General features: G+C 39.1%; 1 protein-coding gene across 1 annotated transcript; it reads right to left on the reverse strand.

The window, feature by feature from the left end:
• Positions 1-1,574: 1,574 nt before the first annotated feature.
• Positions 1,575-7,272, reverse strand: LOC121877290 (pheromone-regulated protein PRM7-like). The gene is made up of 3 exons (XM_042382968.1): positions 7,244-7,272; positions 3,249-3,880; positions 1,575-3,106 (listed from the first exon to the last, which is right to left on the reverse strand). The coding sequence occupies exons 1-3, from the start codon at positions 7,270-7,272 to the stop codon at positions 1,575-1,577; spliced, it is 2,193 nt and encodes a 730-aa protein (XP_042238902.1).
• Positions 7,273-22,704: the final 15,432 nt, after the last annotated feature.

Consider the following 22,704-nt stretch of genomic DNA (forward strand, 5'->3'; position numbering starts at 1 on the left):
CGAGAAGGTGTCAATACTTTCGAGTTAGCCCGACTGCTTACCGAGACAAACAAGCAGCAACGCCGGAAAGACGCTGCCGCCGCCCCTCCCTTCACATGTGCAACTTCTCTTGTCACCTCTCAGCTCACCAATGAAGGTGACATTCTTAATAACTCATATCATTTTATCATAGCTGGATGATCGTCATACTCGATTCTTCGTGACAGCAAAGTAGTAGTAGTGTGTGTACGTTTATGCTTCTATGGGCGTGTGTATTCTCCTCGAGGTGTGTGTTATGACAGTGGTTCTGTAGCACTACACTCCACGCCAGGATCACATTTGATGTCACAGAAAATTTTAAAATTGTGCGATTCTCTTAGTAAGTATGAACCTTAATATGGGAAACTACACAACAAATGGGGCATTTTCAGGAACTCAACCCCTCTGAGTATGTCCTCTGGCATGTGAACACGGCCTTTACGTAAGCGTCCCCAGATGTATGGAACATAGTGCTCTCTCTACCCATGGCTGCTCATGTGGGAAACCGTGCAGTAGGTAATGGTGTATTTATTATATCAAATTGTTAAACTCACTGTCGTCGGGAACTAACATTCTGTCACACAAACATTTATTTATTATATAACTAACAAACGTAGAGATAAACTGTTACTATTTAGTTATCAAGTAATTTTTTGTGTTTTGAATAATTGAGATAGAACGGAGTGCTCCTTCAGTTGTTTGTTTCTGGTTTCTGTGATGTAGTCCACACACATATTGGGTATCCTAACCTACTGAATTATAATTCTTGTCTGATCATAACCATATAGGGCACAACAGACAATTTTCAAGCGTTCTTGTTGGATCACTGTAACCTAAAACTCACACCACATTGCTTTCCATCCCACCGAGATCCAGCAAGTACGAGTATACTGTCTGAGTAGAACAAAACCTTGAGCATTAAATAACAATCCAGAAAGCTTAAGAATGAGGGAACAAAACGTGTGAGGTCCTGTTGAGAATCTTTTAATTCTTGCCATAACTTGTTCACTCTTGTATATCATCTCTCATACCTTACCTCTGGGGATTATGGGTCACTGTCATAAGCTGTGGTGTCAGGACAGGTGGATGGACTATAGGAATTTATCCGAACTATTTCCCTGAAACTTTTATCGGTCGAATTATGTAAGTGGACACCTACCCCTTATGGTGGGTCCGGCCATAGGAGATAGGTGTGCCTCATCAAGTTTTGTAGTTCAGGTAAACTACCTGTGATCTTGATGCAGTGATCCCAGCTATGAAAATTCCGCTCGGACCACTTCTCAAAAACTATATAAAGGAGGAAATTCATTGTAGCGTATATTATTCCTCATATGAGATCTTGTCTTAGTAACTCTGAATGTGAAAATTTGACCCAGAAACTGAAACTATTCACCTGATGATCCTTTGCCCTGGACACGCACAATGATCTAAAGGTTAAGGAGGGCATAGTTAGGTTTCAACGTATTATTTGAACTTTAACCTTTGACCTTAACTCTGAAGATTGTATATGTATTATGCATTGAAACCCGGTTATTGGAGTCTGTTCATTTTGGGTGTTATAATGACTCTAACGGGAAGATGATCTGTGTAAGAATCCCACTGACAACATTAATATTAGGGTCTGCAACAATCCCAGTAACAGCGTTAATACTAGGGTCTGCAACAATCCCAGTAACAGCGTTAATACTAGGGTCTGCAACAATCCCAGTAACAGCGTTAATACTAAGGTCTGCAACATTCCCAGTAACAGCGTTAATACTAAGGTCTGCAACAATCCTAGCGACAGCGTTAATACTAGGGTCTGCAACATTCCCAGTAACAGCGTTAATACTAAGGTCTGCAACAATCCCAGTAACAGCGTTAATACTAGGGTCTGCAACAATCCCAGTAACAGCGTTAATACTAGGGTCTGCAACATTCCCAGTAACAGCGTTAGTACTAAGGTCTGCAACAATCCCAGTAACAGCGTTAATACTAGGGTCTGCAACAATCCCAGTAACAGCGTAAATACTAGGTTCTGCAACAATCCCACTGACAGCGTTAATACTAGGGTCTACAACATTCCTATTGACAGCGTTACTACTAGGTTCTGCAACAATCCCACTGACAGCGTTAATACTAGGGTCTGCAACAATCCCAGTAACAGCGTTACTACTAGGTTCTGCAACAATCCCACTGACAGCGTTAATACTAGGGTCTGCAACAATCCCAGTAACAGCGTTAATACTAGAGTCTGCAACAATCCCAGTAACAGCGTAAATACTAGGGTCTGCAACAATCCCAGTAACAGTGTTAATACTAGGGTCTACAACAATCCCAGTAACAGCGTTAATACTAGGGTCTGCAACAATCCCAGTAACAGTGTTAATACTAGGGTCTGCAACAATCCCAGTAACAGTGTTAATATTAGGGTCTGCAACAATCCTAGCGACAGCGTTAGTACTAAGGTCTGCAACAATCCTAGCGACAGCGTTAATACTAGGGTCTGCAACATTCCTATTGACAGCGTTACTACTAGGTTCAGCAACAATCCTATTGACAGCGTTAATACTAGGGTCTGCAACATTCCTATTGACAGCGTTACTCCTAGGTTCTGCAACAATCCTATTGACAGCGTTAATACTAGGGTCTGCAACATTCCTATTGACAGCGTTACTCCTAGGTTCTGCAACAATCCCACTGACAGCGTTAATACTAGGGTCTGCAACAATCCCAGTAACAGCGTTAATACTAAGGTCTGCAACATTCCCAGTAACAGCGTTAATACTAAGGTCTGCAACAATCCCAGTAACAGCGTTACTACTAGGTTCAGCAACAATCCCACTGACAGCGTTAATACTAGTGTCTGCAACAATCCCAGTAACAGCGTTAATACTAGGTTCTGCAACAATCCTAGTGACAGCGTTAGTACTAAGGTCTGCAACAATCCTAGCGACAGCGTTAATACTAGGGTCTGCAACATTCCTATTGACAGCGTTGCTACTAGGTTCAGCAACAATCCTATTGACAGCGTTAATACTAGGGTCTGCAACATTCCTATTGACAGCGTTACTCCTAGGTTCTGCAACAAACTCGTTAAAACTAGGGTCTGCAACAATCCCAGTAACAGCGTTAATACTAGGGTCTAGGGTCTGCAACATTCCTATTGACAGCGTTGCTACTAGGTTCAGCAACAATCCTATTGACAGCGTTAATACTAGGGTCTGCAACATTCCTATTGACAGCGTTACTCCTAGGTTCTGCAACAATCCCACTGACAGCGTTAAAACTAGGGTCTGCAACAATCCCAGTAACAGCGTTAATACTAGGGTCTGCAACAATCCCAGTAACAGCGTTAATACTAGGATCTGCAACAATCCCAGTAACAGCGTTAATACTAAGGTCTGCAACATTCCCAGTAACAGCGTTAATACTAAGGTCTGCCACAATCCCAGTACCAGCGTTACTACTAGGTTCAGCAACAATCCCACTGACAGCGTTAATACTAGGGTCTACAACATTCCTATTGACAGCGTTACTACTAGGTTCTGCAACAATCCCACTGACAGCGATAATACTAGGGTCTGCAACAATCCCAGTAACAGCGTTAATACAAGGGTCTGCAACAATCCCAGTGACAACATTAATAATAGGGTCTGCAACAATCCCAGTAACAGCGTTAATACTAGGTTCTGCAACAATCCTAGCGACAGCGTTAAAACTGGGGTCTGCAACAATCCTACTGACAGCGTTAGTGCTAGGGTCTACAACAATCCTACTGACAGCGTTAGTGCTAGGGTCTGCAATAATCCTAGTGACAGCGTTAATACTAGGTTCTGCAACAATCCCACTGACAGCGTTAATGCTAGGGTCTGCAACAATCCTAGTGACAGTGTTAATACTAAAGTCTGCAATAATCCTAGTAGCAGCGTTATTACTAGGGTCTACGACAATCCTAGTAACAGCGTTAATACTAGGGTCTTCAACAATCCTAGCCTAGTCAATATTTTCAACCTGTGCAGCAATGTTAGCAGAAACAGCAGTGTCTAGTTCTAGAGTAACTTAAGTGTCAATAGCAATCTTAGTGTTCGTAACTTTTTTCTGTGTGTGCAATAGTTCCAGTATCTGAAGCACCAATTATTTGTAAAATTCCGATTATTTGCAGTATCCTCGGGTTTTGCAACAATAGCACAAACATCAACAATCCCGATGTCTGAGTAAATTCAACAATATTATTGAAATGTACAACAATCCCATTTCTGTAATAATAATCCTACTGTTTGCAATAATTCTGGTGTCTGTGATAATCCCGGAGTCTGCAATTATCCCGGAATCTGAAAGAAATCTAAAAATCGGCAACAATCCCGGCATCTGCAACAATCTGCAATCTTCCTGGGGTCCGCAACATTAGTGAGGACCATGTCTTAAATTGCGAGAATCCGAATTACCATAAATCACTTTATATTAATGGGCGGAATTCAGCGGTCGCAGGTGCACACGTCACCAACTCTCTAATGTGCCACACACCTTTCTTATGATTAATCTTGAGAGGAGGTAATTTTGGCTTCTTATTCTTCTTTTTCTTCTTCTTTGTATTATTATTATTATCTTTCTTTTCCGTCTTCCTTCTTCTTGCTTCCTTCTTCCTTCCGTCTTCCTTCTTCCTTCCGTCTTCCTTCCTCCTTTTTTTCCTATCCGCTTCAGTTTGAGCACCCTCCTCTCTCTACATATTCCCTTCTTATATTTCTCTTGTAGATCTTAATTTCCTTCTCTGATCCTCATCCCCGTTTCCTATCTCTCTCATTTCTTTGATTCTTGATTCCCTTAACCTTCTCATCCCCTCCCCTTCCCTCTTTCGGTTCACATATTCACTTTCTCTCGGTGTGCTAAGGCAATGCCGGTCTTATAATACCAATTTAACTTTGATATGAATATAAACATGGTCATATATATCAGAAAATACCAAGGTGTTGCACTTAAACTGATTCAAATGTTGTCCTTTTAAATTTTCATAAAAGGGGTCAGAAATTTGTCCGGGGATTTCAGTATCGTTAAAAATGAGAGACGTATGAGAGAACAATTTTAATATTACCTCATTATGTATAATTAACATTTACCTTGACAAAATAGCATCGGTGACTCAGTAGATTAAGAACATTCAGCTCCAGGTTTCACGGATGATAGATGAATGAGTTGAGAGTATAGAGACATAAAGATGTGTCTATAATGTTACCACGGATGAAAATGTGTTTGACCTGTCATAGCACTATGCGGCAACCTCATAAGGTTTACTTATGACTTATATTTTGTCCCAGAAATAATACACTTCAGTATCTTTCTCACATATTATATATCATGCCTTGCGCTTTTCCCCGACGCTCAAATATCAAAAAATTTCTATAAATTTGTTGAAGTGAAGTCTAAATCCCATTTGTCGCAGCTTACTTGTGTTAAGAAACAATAATATCTTCACAGGTTGAGAGTTGCCTTAGTAATCAAACAAGTGAAAGTTAGAAGGTATAGAACGTAAAAATAAATTGATATAGAAATGTGTGTCACCACCACTACCAGAGAGCAGAATACAAAATTAGGTCTGAGTCACAGCTGAAGGTTAGAGGTCACAACCTTATCTGGGTCATAGGTCTTCAATTTTTAAAGATATTGACGAAACTACACATGACTATTTACTATCACTTTTGTGTTCTTATATTTTAAATAAGAAATTTCGACTTAACTGATGGATACATATTGACATTAGTAATAATTGTAACTAAAATTCACTCTCTGGGATTAGAAAAAAAAAATAATAGTTAATTTAAGACTTATATTTCCAAAAGTTTCCCACGTAATGGTGCCTGGTGATAAATGCCACAACGACAGAAAGGAAGACCTCCAGAGAGTGAGACATGAGTGAGGTGGTAATGTAACTGAAAATGGTGGTGGATTTTACATTGTTGATATCCCCACCTCCACCCCTCCCCCCCATCCCCACACCACCGGTTCACACACACACACACACACACATTACATGAGCACGACTCTCCAGGTTCATTTAATTCACTTCTACTAATTCATTAGATAATACGACTTAAATACGTTAAGCCATTTTAATGCTCTTTGCCATTTATGAATGATTCTGGTAATTAAAACTTTATGCTTTACTTTTCTATATAAATACATTGATCTTGTAATGATACAATATTTTACTATGTAGAATCGATTATCTGTTGTGTTTTCTTCTTATTAGACAGAAGGGGAGGCTAGAGCTCACCTTCAAGTTAAGTGAGAGTGGAAAAATACAAATTTACGAGGCAGTGAAATTTTTTGGGGTTCAGAAACTTGATCAAATAGACAAAGTTATAATGAAGAAGAACTTTGATGTGTAGCTTTTTATGCGACGTACATCAGAGACCTTACCTGAGTATAATGAGCCATTAGTCTTATAAAAATTGATGGTAGTTGATGTGAGAACACTGGATTTGGACACAAGTTTTAAAGCGGTTGCAAAAATAATACCTAATACAATCCAAAAGTATAAACAGTTTACATACTCGTATATGTTGATACCGAATTACTTTTATATAGACGTTTCTTTCCCGCTTTAACAACCGGAGGAGTCAGTTAAGGTGGGCGCAGGGAAGATATCAGGTGGTTCAGACGGACAGTACCTTGGTAGTAACTAGGATGCCTTAACGTGTTTTTATAGACATAGGACAAAGACAGACACACTAAAACGCAAAGGAAAAATATGTCAGCTCTCCCGTTCTAGAGAAAAGCGAGAAAAAAATTGATGAAATTTGACTAGTATTTTTTTTCCTCGCAGATTGTCAGCGGAGTCAGCGGAGTTGTCAACGAAGCAAAAAAGTCAACAGCAATATTAAAAAATATCGGTATAAAAAAAAAATCCAAAATATATCCATTTCCTTCATGAACGACTCAACCTCTACTATAATCCTTTGTAAAGTTTATGGTATAGAAATAACAAAGAACATATATTATAATAATGTGTAAAAAGTTAGTAAATTTGTAAGTGAACGATTTTAATTGTCATTTTCATGTTATAGTCATTGCCCAAACCATAAACAGACTTTTCCCTCTATAATTACCTTCATCTGGTCCTCCCTATCTCTCTTTTATCCATCTTCTCTCATTCAACAATTATCACGTTATCTCACCCACTTGTCCATTCTCCCTTCCATCTCCTAATTCGTTTCTTTTCTTCCTGTCTAACCTCTTTCATCCTTACGTATCCCTCTGCTTCATCTTACGATCCATTATCCCTTCATCCTCTAACCCATTTCCTCCTGCTATCCACCACAATAGCTCATCAAGCCATCTTCCTCTACCCCGGCTTAAGTAAACAGTTGATTTAACCATTAAAAGTGACTCCTCTTCCAGGTGTCAAAACCTTCGACCCGTTCGCCACGGAGGTGTGTGTGTGTGTGTGTGTGTGATGGAGCATATATGTGTTTTTAAGTTGATAAATAAAAAAATATTCTAATATGATTAACAGAGACTTATAACCGAAATTGTAAGTGAACGACTATTACTTACGTAGCGGTGTACCATAACCAGAAGAACGTGTGCCAGGTAGTCAAGTAAGGTTAGTCGAAGTCCTTGCCAGATAAATATTTCTAATATCTGTGTAAGGTTAGGTAGTGACGTCACCCTAACCTAACCTAACCTAACGTAACCTAACCTAACCTAACATAAGCAAACCAAGTGTTAGGGTGTTTAATCATTAAGTGAAATAAGCTGGGGTAATCCTCATGAGTTCCAAAGAAAGACATAGGGTAGTGGAGTAAAAGCTGAGACAAGACGGCCTGGAGGAGAGTCGTATCCCCATGTCATATAACCCAACACAAACCAATTATTTTTACCATTATACGCAGCGCCAGCACGAACAATCGACAGCGTCTGGCGTTTTCGTTCACCCTACAATGCATGAAAGCGACACCATAATCGTTAGTCCGCTTTTGCCTGTCTGGCGCTGGCTTATAATATACAAGGTCTTCCAGTAGTCTTCTAATATTGAAATACGACTGTCCTAACGTTGCATTTAGGAGCCTTTGTACAAACGGGAAATGGAGTTTCTAAAATGAGAAAGTAGGCAGCTACCAAACAGGGAGGTACTACCGCCTGGGAAGATATTGGAAGCATAATGTGTTGTCTAATGGTAGACCCTGCTGCCATATGGCATCACGAAAATTGTGACCAGTCCCAGATTGCTGATCTGTCTTTCTGCCTCATTTACACACAGTTGCAGGTCTCAATTGTATCTCTTACTTGACAACACAACATACATATAGCGTTTCTCACGATTGATTTTTGTTTTCATTTTTTCATTTCTTATTATTTTATTATTATATTATTATTAGTGTTATCAATATTCTTTTCTTTTACTATTTATTGTGAATTTTATTCACAATGAATAACTATTACATTTTCGCCCCCCAGGCCCCGATGTGGGTCAGTGACCTGTGCCTGGGTGGTCTAATCCCCGTAAAAAAAAAACATAATATTAATAATATAGAGATAAATATCAGTATATCATTTCATTTAGTGTACACATATTCAGTTACATGACAGGACGTATTGTTGCAGTGCTAAGAGAACGCAGTGTGAATTTTGCAATGTTTGATCTTGTATAGTTCTGGCAATTTCTCAATTTCTCTTTGATTTTTATTTCCGTTGCACTCTGTATATCATTCATTTGTTGCCCTAATATACAGAACTAAAATTTTAAGTGTTGGTGGATGTATAACTTTTCCTACATATTATAATAAATGTTCTTTTTTTTTTCCTTTTATACAGTGTACACTCACTATAAAATATTCTGCACACTTGGCTCGGAAACCATCCGCAACGATCACTGCGACAGCAGCTGTGATGAGTGTTGTCAGATTTCTTGGTCCGATGTGTCATATTGTATAACACCGTAAAAGTGCACAATAATATTTTAGTGAGTGTACACTAACAACACATTGTATTACTGTTAGAATATTTTAAGATTATTAAGTTTTAATTTAAAGATCTGTAGGGATCAATGGCACTTGTGTGTATATAATTGTACAGTACAGGACATACGGTACTGAAATGAGTTAATTCTCGAGTTAGGTTAGACTCCGGCCATTTTAACTTAGCTACGTAGGTTAGGTAGCTAGGTTATGTTATAGAAGTTTCAGCTTTAGGATAAGTTAGATCCCGGAAGTTAGTGAAATTAGGATTGACTGAGCCCTTATCATTTTACCTTGATCAATACAGGTTATATTAAAACCTCTTGGGGTAGCTAAAATGTAGACCGTATGAGGTGAGGTGAGGCAGTGGTGAGGTGAGCGGCTCCGTGACACGGGGCAGTCAGGCGGCGGTGTGTGCGTCATCGGGCTGTGTGTCCTCGCCTTTGTTCCCCGTGATTACACTCGCATTAGTTTAATGGAACTGGTCTTAGTAACCCATAAACGTGGCGTAGTCCAATGAAGAAAGGTAAAATTCTTAGATTATAAAAAAATCTGAAAAAAGTCGGGTGACACCAGAATGATTTTAATAGCTTATGATGCCAATGTCTCAACCCAGGATGAATTACTTTAGGACAAAATTGTGGCTTTTAGTTTCATAAGATGGCAGGCAGGAAAAAATAGGAAGGATGAGAGGAGATAAATGCCAGGGTTAAATTCTCAGGAAGCGGGTACCTGGTGGCCAGTGTTTCAGCACGATCTGGTTGTGATCAAAGGTGACTTAACCCACAATGTCTTTAACCTTTGAAAAAAAAAAAAAGAATTTGAACATCTATTGATACCTGTCATTATAAATAAATAAAATGTGTCCATACATATTTGATCCATATTGAGAATGGTTTTAACGGCTTACAGTTTGTTCAAAGACTTGACAGTGAGAATAACCATTAATCAGAAAGCAATAAAGTAAATTAAATCTGAAATCAGCTGAGATAAGCTTCTCGTGCAGCTTTACTGTACAGTATACAACATTCTAGCGTGAAACTTTTCTGCTCCTCCACTAGAGTGAGGCTCCACATTGTCTCACTGTAGTGCATTAAGGTAGACCACATTTTTGGTTTTGCCATTAGCAGCAAGTATGTAAAAAAATTTGCCAGTTCCCACTCTGGAGCATCCAACATAGAACTGTCCATGAGAGCAGCAAGGAAACACCAGGTTTAGGCCAACCATCTTTAGGGACTGTCCCTGGCTTTTGTAGATGGTCATGGCAAAGCTCACTTTAACCGGGAACTGAAGTCGCTTGAACTCAAATGGCAGGTCAGTGGTGATGAGAGGTATCCTTGGTATAAAAACGTCCTCTCCTTTAGCTTTTCCTGTCAGTATTGTAGCTTCCAGTACTTGTGGCATCATGTTCTTCACCACCAGCCTTGTGCCATTGCAGAGGATTGGTGGTTCAAGATTTCTTAAGAGCATTATACGAGTTCCAATCTTGAGAGTGAGGTGGTGAGGAGGCATTCCAACGGGCTCCAAAGAATTAAGGAATTCTGCAGGGTACTGGACTGCTTGGTCCTGGTCGATTACTGTATCAACAGATTTGAGAGAGGTCTCACTGCCTGGAAGCTCTCAGTAGAGTCATGTTGATTTTAGCCACTGTTTCATTCTTTGGTGCCAGAATTGCGCGTTCACACAGCCACTTGTGATCCTTGTAGTGGTGGATAATGTTTGGGTAGACCATGTTAGTGAGCTCAGTTGAGGACTTTACAACATTTACACATCGTTGAGGAATGATTATTTGTCCTTCTGAATCAACAGGGAAGTTCCATTCCCAATGTGTTGTAGAAAGTTTGCAAACCGTTTACCATCCTGATCTCCTTGTAGATGTATACTCTCATGTTTGTGGATAGGGTGAGTGTCTGAACACTTCTCCAAAGGTATGATGCCTTGAGGCACGCATTCATTTCATCAGCTGGAGTGCTTCGAGGAATGACAGGTAGGGTCTGGCGAAAGTCTCCAGCAATGACCATTGTAATGCCACCCATAAGCTGGTTATTTTCTCCTATGTCTTGCATGGTCCTGTCCAATGCTTCAAACGCTAACTTGTGAGACATAGTGCATTCATCCCAGACTATGAGGATGCATTTTTCTAAGAGTTTTGCCTTTGCCGATCCTTTTTTGATGTTGCACACTGGATTCTCATTGTGAGCGAGGTTGAGAGGCAGTTTAAAAGTTTAGTGTGCAGTACGTCCTCCGTCTAGTAGTGTTGCAGCAATGCCTGAGGATGCCACAGCAAGAGCAATTTTCCCCTGATGACGTACTTTGGCCAACAGAAGGTTGATCAGGAATGTTTTTCCTGTCCCGCCAGGTGCATCGAGAAAAATCATACCTCCCTGCTCCGCTTGTATCGCTTGCAAGATCTGTTCATAAGCGTTTGCTTGATCAGGCACCAGGTGAGGCTCATTTTCCTCAAGAAAATTCACCAGAACTTCAACTGAGTAGTCTGTCTCTCTGAGCAACTCCCTGTTTGCAACTACTGTTCAGTCCCCAAAACTTCCTCTTCCATCAAAAGTTCATTAACGGTGTATGTAAGTTCCACTACAACGGTACAGCAAAGTATATTTTTTTAGCATTAAACTGTTATTATTTTATTGTCTAATCATCACTACATATAACACCATCCATCATCACTACATATAACACCGTCCATCATCACTACATATAACACCATCCATCATCACTACATATAACACCATCCATCATCACTACAGATCGGTAAAGTAGTTTCCGAGACTCTCGTGCAGACACACACACACACAAACAAACAAACAAACACACAGACATGCTTCTTTGTTATATATATATATATATATATATATATATATATATATATATATATATATATATATATATATATAAGGTTAAATATTTCACATTTGTTTAAAGACATTTTAAAAAGTTCAAGGGCTTTGACCGGAGAGTGAACTATTTTTTTTATTTATTTATCCATCATTCATTTATCTTTGCAACTGTTCACTAAATGAAATACATAAAAACAAACACAAATTGCCATATCGTATATGAGTGTAAATATCTATGTGCTGTACGTTATACAAGAGCAGCATCAACAACCATGTACAGCAGTTACTAATGTTTATAGCTGTATTTTTTATCAGTTAGGTGTCTACAGTTGTTATTTTGTTAATTGTTAGTTATGTTAAAGTAATCCATAATACTCTTATGGATTATTTTTATTATTCAGTCAAATTAAAAAATTCAAGTGAAATGATAATTATTTCTTTATAAATCCCGTCAAGTAAAATAACCTGTGCCCGGGTGGACCAATGCCCGTAAAAACAAAAAAACAAAAATAATAGCCGGCCTCTCTCTCTCTCTCTCTCTCTCTCTCTCTCTCTCTCTCTCTCTCTCTCACGCACATACTGAAAATTCAAGCTTTCGTCACTTTCTCTCTGTATTGGAGAAGAATTGTGAAAAATCACCTTACCTTGGTTGAGGGAGTTTTCGTTACAGTATAATTACTGTATATAAAGAGAAATATTTAAGTAGACAATATTCCTGAAACCATAAAAATCAATGTAAATGTCATACCGATACACTGTTGGCTTAGGTGCTATGTCCCATTTGTTTCCTTGATCAACCCAACTGCACATTGCATACAATCGCTCCAAAAAGTATCTCTACAGAGGGGTCCGATGAATTTCGTAATGAACACCGCGACTCCTGTTGTCTCAGTGGTTTGTCAAAATCATTCGTCCATTGTGTCATATTGTCTCGCACAAAATCGTAATGATACTTTCTGGAGTGAGCACTTAACTTTACAGATGGGGAAGTGAATGGCGGTAGGGTGCAGTGCCGGCCACGCTCTCTCCTTAAATACCCCTTAAATACCAAAGGTTGGGCTGTTTCACGCTGCCTCTAACAGGTTGTCAGGACTATGAAATCCATTTTCCCATTCAATTATTACTTGTATGAAAGATAATCTTTACACTTATATGCATTAATCATTATACCTAAGTATATTAGTCCTTCTACATAGATACAATAATCATGGAAGCTCTTGTCTCTGTCAGTATGTAGGTTTTCATATACATGTTGCTGAGGTTGTGAACTGCATCACCGTTTCGGAGTTTACTAAGTTATATAGAAAGTATAAATTTTTCAGGCAATATTATTTACAACACCATTATCACATTACTTGAAACTAATTAAATCTTCTTGTGCCAGGAACATCATCTAAATTGTATTTGTACTTGATATTATTACAGTGCAATTTTATTTTATGTTTTTGTGATATGTTTTAACTTTTATATATTTATGCAGTATACTATGACGTTCTTGCCTGTTTCCTATCATACCTACAGCGGATTTACTTTGCAAGATATATCAAAACTTTCATAGGGTCGTCTTATGCCTTATTTATCCTCTTTAACGATGTCCAGGAATAGCTTAGATATAGAAAAATACACAAGGTCTTATGAGCTTGTTGCATAATGTATTATGAAGGTTTGTAACGTCACTCATCTCTGCCCAATCTGCTAATGAAGCCCACAATATGAGATTCATAAAATACTGTGGCATGATGGGCTGCCTGTCCACCTGCATTAATGATCATGTCCACACGTCTACACCGTCAAAAGTTCACTGAATTACGAATGAGGTCAATCATGGCTAAGAATACTCTATCATTAATCACAGCGGGAGGCGAGAAATGGTTAAAAATAATTGAACTTGTCATTATGATGGTCTGATATATACAGGTATTCTATAATACTATATATATATATATATATATATATATATATATATATATATATATATATATATATATATATATATATATATATATATATATATATATATATATATATATCGATAAAACCACTCAGGAAAAGGGAAATAATGGAACACCTTAGCTTTTGTCTTTATTCAAGATATCTTCAGAGGCAACTGAATTTACAGGGACTGCGAGAGGCTTATGTACACAGGGTTACCCTACAAAACATCAGGTCAGGTCAATAACATGGGATCCACTCATCCACGCACCACCTCCACCGCACGCAAAAGAAGTGCTTATAAAAATGGGCGACGTAACAAGTCATGTCAAGTCAGGTAAAAAACATGAGACCCACTCACTATCTACCCTACATTTACCCCCAAATGCTTTCGAAGCATTAATAACCTCGAGCCATTTACAAATAAATTTATGTAACATATTATCAGTTTTGTACTGACCATCACTAAGGTTTATAGAATTCATTTCCCTTAGCAGACTTGCTTCAACTAGAAGTCTTTCTGTGACACATGATGATTTATACACTTCTATATTTTTTCTCAACCCATTGGGTGATTATTGTTCCTTATATGAACGAAAAGTGCACTGCTTTCAGAATAAAGACGAAAGCTAAGGTGCTCCATTGTTTCCCTTTTCCTGTGTTGTTTTATCGCGATTTATCTTGTCCACGTTTCCATTGTGGATCTACATAATATATATATATATATATATATATATATATATATATATATATATATATATATATATATATATATATATATATATATTGTTACGACCGTGTCGTATTTTTCTATTATTTTTTATAACATGCTTCCATGTTGTTCCATATTATTCCTGTAATGATGTTATATTTACTATTATATATTCTAGTCACCTTACCCTGTGCTGTTAAGGTTTTAACTGTTATTATTTGTTCAAGCCCATCTTATTTCTTCATTTAGTATTGTAACAAGCATTCTTTGTTTCTCTAACGACCATCTGCATCGTTAAACGACCCATGTTTCACCAGCGTGTCTCACTGGCTGGAGCGACCCTATATATAGTACCCCACCAGCAGACGGAGTTCAGTCCAGTCCTCTTGTCATTCAGTTCACGTTCTTTTGAGTGACACCCGTCACCTGTTACTTACAGTATACTTATTTTATTTCTGTGTTGTTCCTGTCGCCACCAATATGGTATTTCTATGTGAGTACCTATTCATGTCTCTTATGTGTCCTTCAGTGCTTGCTTAGTTACATTTAAGTAATTCAGTGTCGTTTCACGATAGTTAATTTCAGTGTTAGTTATTTTATATGTTTATGCAGTGTTAACGTGATCCAATGCTTTATTTTTATTCTTTTGATGTTTCGATGTTTTAGTATCATTTGTGTCTTAAAGGTTTCGATAGTGAATCAATTTGTTGTGACAGCCTACGAGGCTCTTTATTTTATTAGTATTTTATTTAATTTAATTCATAAAGGTTTACTTTATTTATTTTTATTCCCTTTTGATTTACTTCACTTTTCTTTTTGTTTGGTTACGCCTAGAATCTGGATATTAAAGTAAATTAAGAGACGGCGTAACAATATATATATATATATATATATATATATATATATATATATATATATATATATATATATATATATATATATATATATATATATATATATATATGTATATATATACTGTATATATATATGAACTTATGACGTTTTCAATATAATTTCAAGTTTAATCAGTAAGTAATTTTACATGCATCTGTGGGTGGAATGTTGGGATGAAATAAATGATAAAAAGTTGTTGAACTGATTTTTTTTTAAACCCTAAGGTCAAGGTCACAATTTCTTAACACAATTATCGACGTAATTAGATTTCTGCTCATATTTAATTTTCCTACTTATTTTTAACACCTTTTTCTTCAATGAATTTGTATTTTAAAATCTGCCTTCCAAGTAAAGTAGATTCAAACGTCTTTGAGAATTCATTCATCAACTATCTTCTGATGCAGTGATACCCAATCACTGCAAACATGGTCCCCCTCACCCTCATTCTCTCACCCACGTCCTCCTCACCCCCCATTCTCTCACCTCATTCTCTCAGCCACGTCCTCCCAACCTCATCCCTCTCACCCACGTCCCTCACCCTCATTCTCTCACCCACGTCCCTCCCACCCTCATTCTCTACCCACGTCCCTCCCACCCTCATTCTCTCCACCCACGTCCTCACCCTCATTCTCTCACCCACGTCCCTCCTCACTCATTCTCTCACCCACGTCCTCCCAATTCTTCTCACCCACGTCCCTCACCCTATTCTTCACCCACGTCCCCACCCTCATTCTCTCACCCACGTCCCTCCCACCTCTCATTCTCCCACCCACGTCCCTCACCTCATTCTATAACCACCTACGTCCCCTCCCACCCTCATTCTCTCACCCACGTCCTCCCAACCTCATTCTCTCACCCACGTCCTCACCCTCATTCTCTCACCCAGTCCCTCTCACCCTCAATTCCTCACCCACGTCCTCACCCTCATTCTCACCCCACGTCCCTCCCAACCTCATTCTCTCACCCCATTCTCTCAGCCACGTCCCTCCCCACCTCATTCCTCTCACCCACGTCCTCCCCACCTCATTCTCTCACCACGTCCTCCCACCTCATTCTCTCACCCACGTCCCTCAACCTCATTCTCACACCCACGTCCCTCCCACCCTCATTCTCTCACCTCATTCTCTCAGCCGTCCCTCCCAACTCATTCTCTCACCCACGTCCCTCCCCACCTCATTCTTCTCACCCACGTCCTCCCACCCTCATTCTCTCACCCACGTCCCTCAACCCTCATTCTCTCACCCACGTCCTCTCAACCCTCATTCCTCTCACCCACGTCCCTCACCCTCATTCTCACACCCACGTCCCTCTCAACCTCATTCTCTCTCCCCCACGTCCCTCTCACCCCCATCTTCATCACCCACGTCCCTCACCCCATTCTCACACCCACATCTCTCTCACCCTCATTCTCTACCCACGTCCCTCTCACCCTCATTCTCTCACCCACGTCCCTCTCACCCCTCATTCTCACACCCACGTCCCTCTCACCCCATTCTTCCACCCACGTCCCTCTCACCCTCATTCTCTCAACCACGTCCCTCACCTCATTCTCACACCCACGTCCCTCTCACACCTCATTCTCTCAGCCACTTCCTCTCACCTCATTCTCTCACCCACGTCCTCTCAATCTCATTCTCACCCACGCCCTCTAACCCTCATTCTCTTACCCACGTCCCTTCCACCTCATTCTCTCACCCACGTCCCTCTCACCCTCATTCTCCTCACCCACGTCCTCTCAACTCTTATCTCTCACCCACGTCCCTCTAACCCTCATTCTTCACCCACGTCTTCTCACCCCATTCTCTCACCCACGTCCTCCCAATTCTCATTCTCACCCACGTCCCTCTCACCCTAATTCTCTCACCTACATCCCCTCACCCTCATTCTCTCTAATCTGGCCTTATATTTTATTCTCTTCCCTCCACCCATCTCTCTCAAGTTACCTGTTCTTAATTCCTATCTTTTAACAACTCCTATCGCCAATCGCCATTCTTCATAGCTACTCATTCTTCTCATTCTACTTCCACATCAGTACAATGAATCTCTCTCTCTCATGCCTTTCATACATTTAAGTATATAGAGCCACACTTTCCAGGAGACTCCGCCACATTAAGTCATGTTTCTAATTTTCTACGCCTTATTACCTGAAGATGCCTGTTACTTGTCTTGCCTTGATAAGAGCTGTAGACAACTAATCAGCTAGAATAACAGCATCAGTGAGGGTACTCTACACACGTATATCATTTGGGATGGCGACCTCTCTGAGTTCACATAATAGATTGATATTTTACACCAAAGTCTTTGAAAATCCCTCACTTCTGCTTCATGGAGGTTCATTCCAAGTTCCCACTCAGAGAATTTCAGCCCATGGATATCCTCACAGTGACTTGCACTTTTTGCCGGTCATGTCACCCAATAGTGCCACGTACAGTACATGAGACAACGTTCCCACCTTCCACTATGTGGTAATTTCACTCCTCTGTGGTGACTGAGACTCAATACCTCCCTCATTACCCTCTCAACAGCTTTTAATCAACCTCGGTGATATTACACGCTCCTACCCTAACCTTAATGAACTGTTTTGTCCATTTGGGCCTATTAAACGTGTTATCCACACTTTATCTACGCCCTTCCTGTGCCACCAGCGTCATGTGTAGTCTCATTAATTCTCGTTTTCGTTAGGACGATTTTCTGTGTTGATATATAGGCTGTGCACATTGAAATGGAACAACTTTGATGCCTTAAAAATTTTATTGAATAATACAAACAGAGGAATATTCACATAGCTCATTGTCAGTATGCGTGAGTTTCATTTGGTGTATGGGTCAGGGTTGGATGGTTTTATTGTGTTTTTATTATTTAAAGATGGCTTTCATTATTTATGGTAGATTTGGAAAAGGCGTATGATAGGGTGCTAGAAAAGCATTGTGGGAGGCATTACAAGTGTATGGGGTGAGAGGAAAGATATTAAATGCAGTAAAAGCAGTCTATGAGAACAGCCGGGCAACAGTAAGAGTAAACGGGAAGGATTGTGAAACATTTGAAATAAATGTGGGTGTTAGACAGGGATGTGCTATGTCCCCGTCGTTGTTCAATATACAGTACATGGATGTGAACTATTATACACTAGTGAGAGTGGTGATTATAAGCTTTATGTACTCATCTCAAATCCTGATTATAAGGGAGTTAAGTTGCCACTGTTGAGTGTAACTGGTGACTGCTTCTGTTTATGGTCGGGCTCTGAGCCTCTGATTCTAATGTGTTCATATCATGTATTATACAGGTCCAGAGGGAGCCAAGTTGCCACTGCCTATCTCTCTCTCTCTCTCCAACTGTACGTAAATGAATGCTTTAAAACTTTCAACCGTAAAAGTAGAATAGTTTTCCATATTTTAAGATGAGTTTAAATACGTGTTTTTGCCTTAAAGCATGTAGGATGAGTCTGGGTGACTATCAAAGCTGTGTTTCTCAAATTTGGCCTTTTCGCGTTGATTTTTTTCGATGGAAAAGAGTATAAATGTTTATGAAATCATCCTGAATGTAATGTTTATGATTAGTAGCACATTAAAAAGTTATATAAAGTGTTACAAATACTAAAAACTTATTTAAACCAACAAAAGCATTAACCCCTGAAATGGGTGTTAAAAAAAATATACAATATTTTTTGGCCAAACCTGGTATGGGTACACATAAGGCTGCTGCCGGAGTAAGGGCACACAAGGCCACTGCACCGTTACTCGAGTTACCATCACAGCAACTTTCAACAAGGTTTCCTCTATCACAAAGTGTGTTGTATGTAGATGACCCAGCACCAAGTGTGATTGAAAGTGAGGCGAGTGAACCTAGCTGGGCCATCACGTGGCTATAAACGTCTGTGCAGGCCACACACGTGGAAGAGCAATGTTGCAAAAAGGCTTCGTAATGAAGGCAAGGCATACACCATTCGTATGACTAAAAATTACTACCAGCGAGGCAGGTAAGCCCCCCATGTGCCAATGGGTGTTTCAAGAAATTTGCCTTTTTCTCTATTATTAAAAATATCACTGCCCTTATTACATCAGGGTATGTCACAGTAGACATTCAACATAAGCACATGTCTACACATTTTTTAACATATCAAGGTTACGGAGGCCACTGGTCCCGTGACATCTGCTCCTCTGATACTTGGGAGCCAGATCGCTGGTTGGGTAAAGACGAACCCATTTCCTGGCTGCCGTGATCACCTGACCTTATCCCACTCGATTCTTTTCTTGGGTTATGTGAAGTCCAAAGAGCAGGACACTGTTCAGCTAAGAGAGAGCATCACAGCAGCGGTGGCCTCCGTAATCCCTGAGATGCACAGGTTGAATGTCTCCCCTAACGTACCCTGATGTACCTGAATGATATGTACCCATACACCAAATGAAACTCAAGCAAACTGACTATGAGCTGTCTGAAAATTACTCTATTTGTATTATTTAATAAAAATGTATAAGGCGTCAAAGTTGTTTCATTTAAATGTGAACAGCCTGTATATAGGTGTGTATGTCTATGTTAATACACTTTGATGAGAAATGGTGCCCAGATTGTTTGTTTAATAAACAAACTAATTTAAAAAAAATTTAAATTTAACATTTTGCATCATACAGACCTGCTGTTTCTCAAATAAAAAATGACCATTATATTGAAGTCTGAAAAAAGATACATGCTTGAACAGTATATGTACTGTACATATTTACAGTATATATTACGTAAATAAATACGGCAGCAATAAATTCACTTATCACATAATAGTGGACGACTTGACTGTGAAGTAGAAAGCTTTGCATAAGCACCACCAAAATTGTGAGAGACTTTTTTGAGAGGACGACCTCCCAGACCAAAAACCTGACTCTCAGCGACTCCCTCGATCCTCTGCTCATTAGCGTGGAGGACTATTTACGCTCGAGCGTGACTGAGTATTACATCACACTTGTGTTTGATTTGTAGCCCACTCGGCCCTGAAAGCACACGCTCCACCTACTCCACCTCTCGCACCAATTGACGCAGAACCCTTGATGCCGCGAAAGGCAAAGTAATTTACATTAAATCGACCGTCGTGTCCACAAGACGAGGTGATAACCCTGAGCGGCGGTGGAAAGCCCATCGGCATGGTAAGGAGGCGCTTGTGCTGAATTAACTCCCCACCGAGTATCATGCTCAGTTTGGGTGATTATCCATCACAGTGTGGGTAATTATATAACACAGTGTGGGTGATTATCCATCACAGTGTGAGTGGTTTTTTTAACACAACGTAGGAGATTATTCAACACCGTGTGTATGATTATTTAACAGTGTGGGTGATTATTTAACACGGGATGGGTGATTATTTAACACAGGATGGGTGATTATTTAACACGGTGTGTGTGATCATCAACACAATGTGGGTGATTATCCATCACAGTGTGGGTAATTATATAACACAGTGTGGGTGATTATCCATCACAGTGTGAGTGGTTTTTTTAACACAACGTAGGAGATTATTCAACACCGTGTGTATGATTATTTAACAGTGTGGGTGATTATTTAACACGGGATGGGTGATTATTTAACACGGTGTGTGTGATCATCCAACACAATGTGGGTGATTATTTAACACAGTGTGAGTGATTATTTAACACAGTGTGGGTGATTATTTAACACAATGTGGGTGATTATTTAACACAGTGTGGGTGATTATTTAACAGTCTGGGTGATTATTTAACACGGGATGGGTGATTATTTAACACGGGATGGGTGATTATTTAACACGGTGTGTGTGATCATCCATCACAATGTGGGTAATAATTTAACACTATAGGTGATCATCCATCATAGTGTGGGTGATATGAAGTATGATAAACACAATATACAAATACATAATTCACCCTTTAGAACTAATTAGTATCAGATGTTATTGTTTGACCTGTTTGTCTCTTCTCTTTCCAGTTCCCGCCAGTGTCCTCGTCGCCACCAGGTCCCTCAAGGTCAGGTGCTGGTGACTACCCAAACTGACCCAGGATAAAGCTTAGTGTTGTCAACGTTACCTAAACTGACGCAGGATATAGGTAAGTGTTGTCAACATTTTCCAAGATGATCTAGAATAAAGCTTTGTGTTACCAACATTGTCTAAGCTGATTTAAGTACAGGTAAACTTTTTTACGGGGATTAGCCGCCCCACATCGGGGTCTCAGGGGCGATTTTTTTTTACCCCAAATAAATACAGAAATGGAAAAAATAACAATTCTAGAGTGAAAAACGATATTTATGTTGTGTTGTTAAAGAAAGAGTAACAATCGAGACCTTGCAATTGCGTGTAAATGAGGCAGAAAGTCAGTCAGATCAGCAACCTGGGCCTTGGTCACAATTTTTGTTATGCCATATGGCATAAACGAAGTCTTACACGTAAGTTGTAGTTTCTTGGTGTTTTAAGAAAAGGTAAAAGAATATACTCATTTATAAACACATATCAGTGTGAAGATCAAAGGTGCATACTATTTTTGTCTTTACTTTGTATTTTATTTCATCTGGTTATAAAAAAATTCGCACATTTTAGCTGCTCCATCTTGTTACTGAAGGAGATAGTTTGTTGATTTAGAGGGAGTTTTTCTTTATGATATTAAATAGTTTCTTTGATTTACTTTAAACAAATAACTTGAATCCTGTGAATACTTAGCCTGACGTTAGAAAAATGTCTTCCTTGCTCTGCTAAGTTTTCTCGTTTCATCGTATGATTTGGCGGCGGTGTTTTTTTCTTCCTGTATTGGTAAACGTTTCTTTTAGTCCAAAAATACGCTAACCAGAATATTCACTTGGTTACCTGTCTAATTTATCTGAATATCTTCTTTATCTAATATGTAATTTTTTTATGCAAAGATGATTTTTGTTTTTAATTTTAATGCACGTGTAAATAAGTTGAATATTTATTTGGTTTACTTAATTTTTTCGTTGATTTATTGAAAGATTTTAGTGCGTCATGTAAATACTGATTGATGTCTTCTTAGTATACTTGATAATTGTGATGATATTTTTGGAATGATGGATACGATTTTATATTTTTTTCTGTGACAAAAATGTTCAGCGAGTCATAATTAGAAAATGCATAAATGGATCAATAGAACTTACCTTTCACCTTCCTTACTGTGTTTGTACGTAGTGGAAATACGAGTGACATAATAATAATGATAATAATAATAATAATAATAATAATAATAATGATAACATTGATAATATTTTCAGTATATACAGTACTTGTGGTCTCTTAAGGTAAATAAGCAACCTTTTTAAGTGTCTTGTAATAAGAGTGCAGAGGTCTTATTGCAACTATATCTTGCGTTAGTCAGGCCGCACCTCGATTATGCGG

This window comes from Homarus americanus, unplaced genomic scaffold (genome assembly GCF_018991925.1).
Source record: "Homarus americanus isolate GMGI-L3 unplaced genomic scaffold, GMGI_Hamer_2.0 scaffold367, whole genome shotgun sequence".
Taxonomy (NCBI): domain Eukaryota; kingdom Metazoa; phylum Arthropoda; class Malacostraca; order Decapoda; family Nephropidae; genus Homarus; species Homarus americanus.